This window comes from Oncorhynchus keta, chromosome 12 (genome assembly GCF_023373465.1).
Source record: "Oncorhynchus keta strain PuntledgeMale-10-30-2019 chromosome 12, Oket_V2, whole genome shotgun sequence".
NCBI classification, from domain to species: domain Eukaryota; kingdom Metazoa; phylum Chordata; class Actinopteri; order Salmoniformes; family Salmonidae; genus Oncorhynchus; species Oncorhynchus keta.
Genome location: NC_068432.1, coordinates 43,367,094 through 43,376,049, shown reverse-complemented (window position 1 = coordinate 43,376,049; position 8,956 = coordinate 43,367,094). Strand labels below are relative to the sequence as shown.

At 41.1% G+C, this 8,956-nt stretch overlaps 1 protein-coding gene across 2 annotated transcripts; it reads right to left on the bottom strand.

Moving 5' to 3' along the window:
- Positions 1-469: 469 nt before the first annotated feature.
- Positions 470-8,514, bottom strand: LOC118391539 (progestin and adipoQ receptor family member 3-like). Of its 2 annotated transcripts, none has more exons than XM_035783034.2 (7): positions 5,548-8,514; positions 4,522-4,747; positions 4,140-4,302; positions 3,830-3,985; positions 3,466-3,663; positions 3,244-3,334; positions 470-3,113 (listed from the first exon to the last, which is right to left on the bottom strand). In XM_035783034.2, the coding sequence occupies exons 2-7, from the start codon at positions 4,704-4,706 to the stop codon at positions 2,959-2,961; spliced, it is 948 nt and encodes a 315-aa protein (XP_035638927.1). In that variant the 5' UTR covers positions 4,707-4,747; positions 5,548-8,514; the 3' UTR covers positions 470-2,958. The 2 variants fall into 2 exon arrangements, with proteins under 2 accessions (XP_035638927.1, XP_035638925.1); XM_035783032.2 differs by having other exon boundaries at positions 8,319-8,514.
- Between the last annotated feature and the right edge of the window lie 442 nt (positions 8,515-8,956).

The window sequence follows — 8,956 nt, the reverse complement described above, 5'->3', positions numbered from 1 at the left end:
TGATCATTTAATCTGTCTGCACCTGAGAATAAAGGCAATTTGTTAAGCGAGACAAAGTGTTATAAATCCTCCTGCTCTGCAATGTTTTGCCAACATTGTCATAAAGAAAGATATGCTTAGTCATCTCAGACAAGACTGTCTAATCTGGAGATTTGTTGTCTGTTGGGAGTATCTAACTAACCCTTTCTTACAAAATTCCAATTAGTAGCTGTAAAAAAAGAACAATGGCTGTATATTATAATCCCTCAATTTGCACTGGGAGGTCAGAGATTACAACAGATTGTAGAATGGGATTAATTGAAAATATTGTTTTGACAACTATGCCTTTATATAAGATGTGATGGCAAGGAGACTATGCTCTCGTTAACTTTGAGGAGGATGCCATTTTCTAATAACCGTATATAGCCACAAGTGAAAGTAAATAATGAGAGTAATGGCTTCTTTTTTCTGACATTTGACTTCAATGACAATCCTTTTAGGCATTCTTTATTCATTTATAATACTCGAGACATGTCATATTACAGATTAAAATAATGTGTCCCTTTAGTCAGTGCATTCCAGCATTCAAAAGTAAGTCCATCAATAATGCCTAAATGAATGGAAAAACAAATGTTGGACAACCAAAGACCGACATTATAGCAACCAGGTAAAATACAGTGAAATAATTAAAGGCATACTTGAAACAAAAGCTCATTTACAAACAAGGCTAACGAACAGTCAATATAGGCTGTGAATGTCACAGTGGGCCTTTAACGGCTGTGATATGTTCTGAGCATCATTATCTGACACGGTCGAATGACCTCTATGGGTATTAGCTACACAGTAGGAGATCTACAATACAGGAGGCTTGTGAGGGGAGGACGGCTCATAACAATGGTATTAAAACACTTCTATGTCATTCCATCAAATCAATTCCAGCCAATTACTATAAACTCGACCCCCCCCAATTAAGGTGCCACCAGCCACCTGTGATCTACAGGACACCATATTGTGCATAGATAGACCTGTCAGTAATGTGATTGTAATATTGAACAGTATTAGTCATACAATAGATAATACTGGCCTCTAAAGTATTTGTTCTTATGCAGTTGTTCACACACCCATGTACTATATAGTGAGCACCATGAGCGGGGTGGCAAACACTGGGTGCAACCGGTTTTCAGTGGAAATGGAAGAGCCTGTGACGCGACTTCAGCTTTTGGACGCTTAAAAAGGCGCCGCTCCATCTTAACTCCTCCTTCACATTTACTGGATTGGTTGAATAGTGCAGAAGAGAACCTCCCACAAGTTATTTTTAAAAATAAATATCATCAGGACCAGAATGTGGGGTATTCTACTCAGGTGTTTCTTTTACTTCGCTACGTTAGGTTATATAGTAAGTGAATAGAGGGACGGATTCATAAATAGTCTATTCACAAACTAATTAAAGCAAGGGTCATTTACTCCCAATCTATTTAATTGGGTTTATGTTTAAAATGTAACCAACTCTCTAAACAAATCCTGAATCAGCCCTTAGATTCAAGTGGATTGTGAGAGGAAGGGGTTCAGTTGACCACTAATACTAAAAGTAACCCACCCTTAATGAAATACAGTAAGATAACTACTCAGCCCCACCGTTAATGAAATACAGTAAGATAACTACTCAGCCCCACCGTTAATGAAATACAGTAAGATAACTACTCAGCCCCACCATTAATGAAATACAGTAAGATAACTATGCAGGCAAAAACAACTGAAAATAGGCTCTATGTTCGGTTTCCAAAGGATATATATTCTAGATTGCACATAACCCTTGTTAAGTCCGATGTGCTCAAGAAAGCATTTCAAGAAGTACCATTTCACAGCATGTAACATTCAAACAGTAGCTTACATGCAAATGAATAGATACAAATCAGGTTAAAAAAAAACAATCTTGAATACGAAAAGATAATCGGAGAATAACAGAATATGTTCAGTTGAAGCTGTACTGTGTGTCCTAGTGACTTCGCCAAGACTGGTCCCAGGTCTGTTCGTGCCATCTTGCTTCCCAGATCTGCGACCAGGCTATGACTGACATGTCTTTCCATCTCTTATAACCTGGCCTTACAGAAGTCTCAGCAGAAAGCAGATACGATTGCATACCACCAATCGCAATCCTTAAAACCAGAGAGATGGTTCCACTCTTTTACTTGTTCGCTCTTTCCACAGACATCTGCTTGGTCTAACGGTATGGTTATAGTTGTTCTGGTAGGGAGGCTACTCTCTTGTCTGCTTGACTGGGAATCTGTATGATAGAATTCTAGAGGTCTGTAGTCTGGTTTAATTGCATCGAGTGGCTACAGTACAGGTTGTTGCTCAGTCGGTGGCTGGGCCAGCTTGAGGCTCTCGTCACTGCTTGTGTAGCAATCTGGTCTCTCAGCATTTTGTATTATTCTGTATGTAATTCTGAGACACTTCATTTAGTATGATATGTTAATATGTATTGTATGTATTAATTTGTGGATGTCATCATCCATTTAATATGATAAGTTATGAATTACAATTTGGATGATATGTTAAGAATTAGCTAAATGTACAATTTGTTATGAATCTGTAAATGTACAATATGTTCCGAATTTGTAATACGTATGATATGTTACGAATACCAATTAGTTGTCCCCAACGTTAGCTAGCGGGCTAATGTTAGCTAGTTTAGGGCTACGGGTTAAGGTTCGGAGTTAGGTTAAAGGGTTAAAGTTAGGGGAAGGGCTGGCTAAAAGAGTTAGGGGAAGGGTTAGCTAACATGCTAAGTAGTTTCAAAGTAGCTAAAAAGTTCAAGTAGTTGAACATTTGCTAAGGTTGTCCGTGACGAGATTTGAACACACAACCTTTTGGATAGCTAGGCATTCACCCACCCATCCACCTCGACCAACCATCCATACCAAACGTAACATATCATACTAATTTGAGTGTCCCGGATTTACTTTTACTATGTTACGTCTAGTCCATGAGACCAGGCTGGGTGTAGAAAGGAGGGCATGGCTGGCTGTGCCTGAATTTCATTATATATACTGCAGTCTGGTGCCACCAGTAGAGCAAAAACACCACAAGGACATGCCACACCTGGTGGCTGGCACCCAGATAGTTCAGTTGACCTGTGGAGGTCAAAGTGCATCACAAGGTCACTTGAGCAAGACAAGGTGCACTTAATCACATGAGTGGTTATTTGCTATACAAGGTCATTTGTAATATTGTGGAATAGGTGTGTCAAGCATGAAGGCTCACCTGGGAAGCAGCGTTCTGGGATTTTAGAGATGTAAAAGAGGAACGCAGCTCCAGCTATCAAATACATCACAATCACACGAGGGAGGAACAACTGCAGACAGAGAGAACAGATGGTAAGGGTAATAATACTTGACTCTGATGCATAATTGTACTGTTTATGAATGTGTTATGAAGTCAACCCACTTTCAAATAAAGTGTTGATTCAGGAATCTGTTGCCTCACCTGGACGACAGCTGAGCCGAGGCCTTCATTGAGCCAGACCCAGTGGCCAGCGGGGATGATCCCGTAGCCAGCCACAGAGCAGAAGATGGCAGTACGCTGGTGTCGCCACTCCTTAGAGTGGTAGTGAGGGTGGATCTGAGCTAAGAACACGGCCAATATCAACGCTAGAGCAGTCACCAGGTACACCTGTCTCCAGAACTATTGATGAGAGAAAGAGGGAGAGGGTAGTAGACAGGAAACGGGGAAAGATATGTGGGGAGAAGAGATGGGATTTCAGAGACAGTTTGCACAAGTATACATTTACAAAAACAAACAGTATGAGTGGAAAAAGAAAACAAATAATGGAATGTATTGTTGAACATACAGTGATGCAGTAGAAGGCATAGAAGACCCCTGGAATGTAACAGCCCAGGATTCCCACAGAGATTCCAGCATAGTCCAGCGCCAACCAGCGGTGACACGTCTTCTCTGAGAGGTGGCAGGAGAACATGTGATACCCTGCAGAACACAGCATACACACCTAGAAACAGGTCAAATACACCAGCATTACTTCTCCTGAACACAGGTAAGACCTGTAAACCACAACAAAATAAGACTGACAGATAGCTGTGACCTCTCACTCTCTTTCTTTCTGTTCATCTCTCTCACTCTCACCCACCCACCCAAACACACACCTGAAAGCAGAAGAGTGCTATGCAGTAGATGACATAGTCTTCTCTGTTGGCACCTGAAGCCGGCAGGACTGTAGACATGTCATTCACCCCCAGTAGGAAGAACAGGAGGAAGCCCAACAGATGAGTCCATATGTTGACTGTTTCATTGGACAGCACAAAGATGCTAGAGGGGTGGAAAACAATACACAACAACTAGCCTGGTTCCAGATCTGTTTGTGCTGTCTTGCCAACTGCTATGGTTAATTTTGTTTGACATGGCAATAACCATATGAGTTGGCAAGACAGTATAGACCTGGGACCAGGCTATACAACAACTAGCAACAACACTGTACAACAACATCTACTTTACATTGAGCTTAGCTATATTATTCTCTTGACATACCTTTTTAAACAAAGTTTGGATTGTAAACGGGCTCTGTATCCATCTGTAATGTATGGGTTTTCTTTCATGAATAACGGGATCTGTTCAAATGTGTACAGGCGGATTCCCCTCGGCAAAAGGACGGGCCAGTAACTGGCCAGCCACTGGTAACTTCCCAGGAGTAACATGAGGAGTTTATGAGGCATTTTGGTACATCAGATTTCACGGTTCTGGCATAGGTTTAAGGCTGAAAAGATGAAAAGGGCACAACAGGGTAAAGTTATGGCATGGAACTAAGTGGTCACTGCAATCTAAGGTTGGCCGAAGATACTGACCCTATCATTATGCTTGTTTACACTGAGCTGCACTGGGGTCTAAACACAATCATGGTTACATTAAGACACTGTGGAGCTGACAGGAGATACGGGTCGGAAAACGTACCTCAATAAAGGGATGGGTACTGTACTGCAAGTTGTACCTTCATCCACACTTCCTCTACACTGTACACACATCCACACTGAAAAACTGGAAAACAGTCCTTTGTGTTATCAGGCTAGCTAACATCAGCCAAAGCAGCCATTATGGAATGGCACGTGGCGTTGAACAACAAAGGAGCTGATTGGCTGACCCTACATTGCAAAATGACTGCGGTGGCTACTGCTAGCTAACATGAGAACAAAAAGGGCAGTTTTCTGGGAAAATTAGCAGTATTTCAATCTTCTCGATGTATCAGTGTGGATAAAGGTCAAATTTAGTGCCATATCCAATCCTGCATTGAGGAATGCTTTCCGATCCATATCTCGCGCCAGCTACAGTGTCTTAAAAGCTGATTTTATGGTCAATCCGAGTCTGCAGTGGCTGTACAGCGTTTACAGCGATGCGACCGCAGCAGAAGTCAGAGCATTCATACATCTTGAGCTTCGGGCAGCTGTCATATGCATCCAATAAATTGGTCTGCACTGCACCACTCGTAGTGATTCAGGATTCATCTCTATAGCCATCCAGCTAATTACGAGCAACTGGCTAAACAAAAAGAAAATACCTTACCTCTTCTGAGTTGTTGGAGTCCGTTTCCCGCTGCTTGACATAGCTCAGCCAAAATAGCATGAAAAGGATGCACCGTTTTCCCACCAGCATCTCTATCCCGAATCTCCTCACTGCCCCCCAGCAAAATCAACCTACATTTAGGCTGTTGTTTATGTGTATTTCACACTATGTGTTGGTATGGAGGTCAACCCCAATACATGTTCATGTCATCAATCAACTGCATTACAGTTTAAAACGACTTTGACTACACCACCAATTTCTGTGTGCTACAATACATGTTACAATACATCAATCATGGCGGATTTGACAAATATTCACTTAGATCAGATTTGTTGAATGTGCTCCAAACCATTGCCCTTCTATCCCCCATGGTCTGCATTCCATTAACCTCTTTACTGCATCTACAGTTGAAGTCGGAAGTTTACATACACCTTAGCCAAATACATTTAAACTCAGTGTTTCACAATTCCTGACATTTAATCCTGTTTTAGGTCAGTTATGATCACCACTTTATTTTAAGAATGTGAAATGTCAGAATAATAGTAGAGAGAATGATTTCTTTCAGATTTGATTTCTTTCATCACATTCACAGTGGGTCAGAAGTTTACATACAATCAATTAGTATTTGGTAGGATTGTTTAACTTAGGTCAAACGTTTTGGGTAGCCTTCCAAAAGCTTCCCACAATGTGTTGGGTGAATTTTGGCCCATTCCTCTTGGCAGCTGGTGGAACTGAGTCAGGTTTGTAGGCCTACTTGCTCGCATACGCTTTTTCAGTTCTGCCCACAAATTTGCTATAGGGTTGAGGTCAGGGCTTTTTGATGGCCTCTCCAATACCTTGCCTTTGTTGTCCTTTAGCCATTTTGTCACAACTTTGGAAGTATGCTTGGCGTCATTGTCCATTTGGAAGACCCATTTGCGACCAAGCTTTAACTTCCTGACTGATGTCTTGAGATGTTGCTTCAATATATCCACATAATTCTCCTTCCTCATGATGCTATCTATTTTGTGAAGTGCACCAGTCCCTCCTGCAGCAAAGCACCATCACAACATCATGCTGCCACCCCCGTGGAAATACATCCACAGGTACACCTCCAATTGACTCAAATGATGACAATTAGCCTATCCGAAGCTTCTAAAGCTATGACATAATTTTCTGGAATTTTCCAAGCTGTTTAAAAGCACCGTCAACTTTGTGTATGTAAAATTCTGACCCACTGGAATTGTGATACAGTGAATTATAAGTGAAATAATCAGTCTGTAAACAAATGTTGGAAAAATGACTTGTGTCATGCACAAAGTAGATGTCCTAACCGACTTGCCAAAACTAAAGTTTGTGGATGTCATAAGGTGAATGCACCAATTTGTAAGTCGCTCTGGATAAGAGCGTCTGCTAAATGACTTAAATGTAAATGTTAACAAGACATTTGTGGAGTGGTTGAAAAATGAGTTTTAATGACTCCAACCTCAGTGTACGTAAACTCCCAACTTCAATTGTATACCTATTATTATTTATTTTGAACCTTTATTTAACTAGGCAAGTCAGTTAAGAACAAATTCTCATTTACAATGACGGCCTACCCCGGCGACGCGGGACAAATTGTGTGCCGCCCTATGGGACTCCCAATCATGGCCAGGTGATACAGCCTGGATTGAAAACAGGGACTGTAGTGATGCCTCTTGCACTGAGATGCAGTGCCTTAGACTGCTGTGCCACTCGGGAGCTTCCTCCACAATGTCTTTCCAGGAGTTCAAACTTATTTTTGTGTCTTTGAAATCCCTACATAAAGATGTATTATATTGGTGAATTTGTTCCGATAGTCTTTCGTCAAAGTTCTCCAATGTTTTTTTGTGAAGTAAGCGAGTTTGTGTTTATACAGGATGAACTGCACCCCCACCTACCATCAACCAATCATGTCATTGTGGAGCTATATGCAGTGCTTGACTTGGACTGAAATAGGTGCCGGTACTCAATTTTGGTGCCGGTACGGTTTATATTTACGTGCAGCAGCTCTACAATCTTTTGAGCTAATATTCTGTAAGAGGAACAGGAGCTCAAGCAGTAGAAAATGTGAGTTGCCGGTACTAGTGGGTAGCCTAGTGGTTAGAGCGTTGGGCCAGGAACTGGAAGGTTGTTGGATTGAATCCTTGAGCTGACAAGGTAAAAATCTGTCATTCTGAACTAAGCGGTTTAATCAATGTTCCTCAGGTGCTGAAGACATTGATTAAGGCAGCCCCCTGTAGCTCTCTGGGTTAAATGTGGAAGATACGTTCAGTTGGACAACTTACTAGGTATCCCCCCTTTCCCTACTTAGCTCCTGACAATATTAAGCACTGGCTATGTGGAGCTGTTGAGCCCTATGTATTGCAATATGGAGCTAGATTTGGCCTTTTCAAGCCCCCAGAGGCTCTGCAATTTTGCATCATAACCTCCACATGGAGCCTCCTGATGGCATTGACAGATCAAGAATACATAGTCTTTTAATGTAACCATGATTGCGTTCCGACCCCGGTGCAGCTCAGTGTAAACAAGCATAATGGTAGGGGTCAGTATATTCTGGCAAGCATAACGTTAGATCGCTTTTTTTAGGAAAGACTAATAGAGGATCTGAACCTATGACTAATAAAATTGGCAAGTGAACATGCTTTTGGTAATAGATCATTTATTGGAATAAATCAGAGCAAGGCGATTGATCAAAATATATGCATTCCAACTTGAAATTTAGCCGGACATGCTAGCATGCGGAATTGATCTCGCAGAGAGAAAATTACCTTTTGCTGCATGCTATCGATGTCTACGTAGTGTCATCTAGCTACAATACACCGTACTTTGTGATTTAGCAAGCTATTAATACAATATCTTAAGCAGATGGCTAGCCCAGCAGCTCATGCTAGAAAATACATGAGCACAAAACAAAAAAACAGAGTTCTAAAATTACACAATGGACATGGCTGCGCAAGTCGTGCCCGAGGACCCCCTCTCTGGACTTTATAAACTGCCTGAATACAATACGATCAAAGACTAACTCTGTGATAAGATTTCATGAACACCAGTTGAAGTCTGGGTGGCTCCAAATATCTGATCATGGATAAAAGCTTTTTTTATGGCCCATCTGGATATTATGGAAATGACCTAAATGGCCAAATGTATATGATTTTTGATACAGCTACAGCAATTATTTAATTTTACTACAATGAATAGCTATACTGGAGAGATAGAAAGATATGAACAAGTAAATTTATTGACGAATATAGAATATTATTTGTAAAAAATGATGTGGTATTTATCCAAATACATAATCTAAATCAATTATTTGGATTTCCAATAGCCTAGTACTCAAGATTGACTTTTATTGCCGAGAAAGGTATCCCAGCTGTCCCCCTAAAAATGTATGCAGCAGGGGAGAACA

Excerpts from the sequence above, each read along its gene's own strand:
- LOC118391539 (XM_035783034.2), bottom strand. The coding sequence starts at position 4,706 with ATGCCTCATAAACTCCTCATGTTACTCCTGGGAAGTTACCAGTGGCTG. Across the intron at positions 3,986-4,139 it reads TAGCACTCTTCTGCTTTCAG|GTGTGTATGCTGTGTTCTGC; the intron begins GTGTGTGTTTGG and ends ACCTGTTTCTAG. Across the intron at positions 3,114-3,243 it reads CCCAGAACGCTGCTTCCCAG|GTCAACTGAACTATCTGGGT; the intron begins GTGAGCCTTCAT and ends TGACCTCCACAG.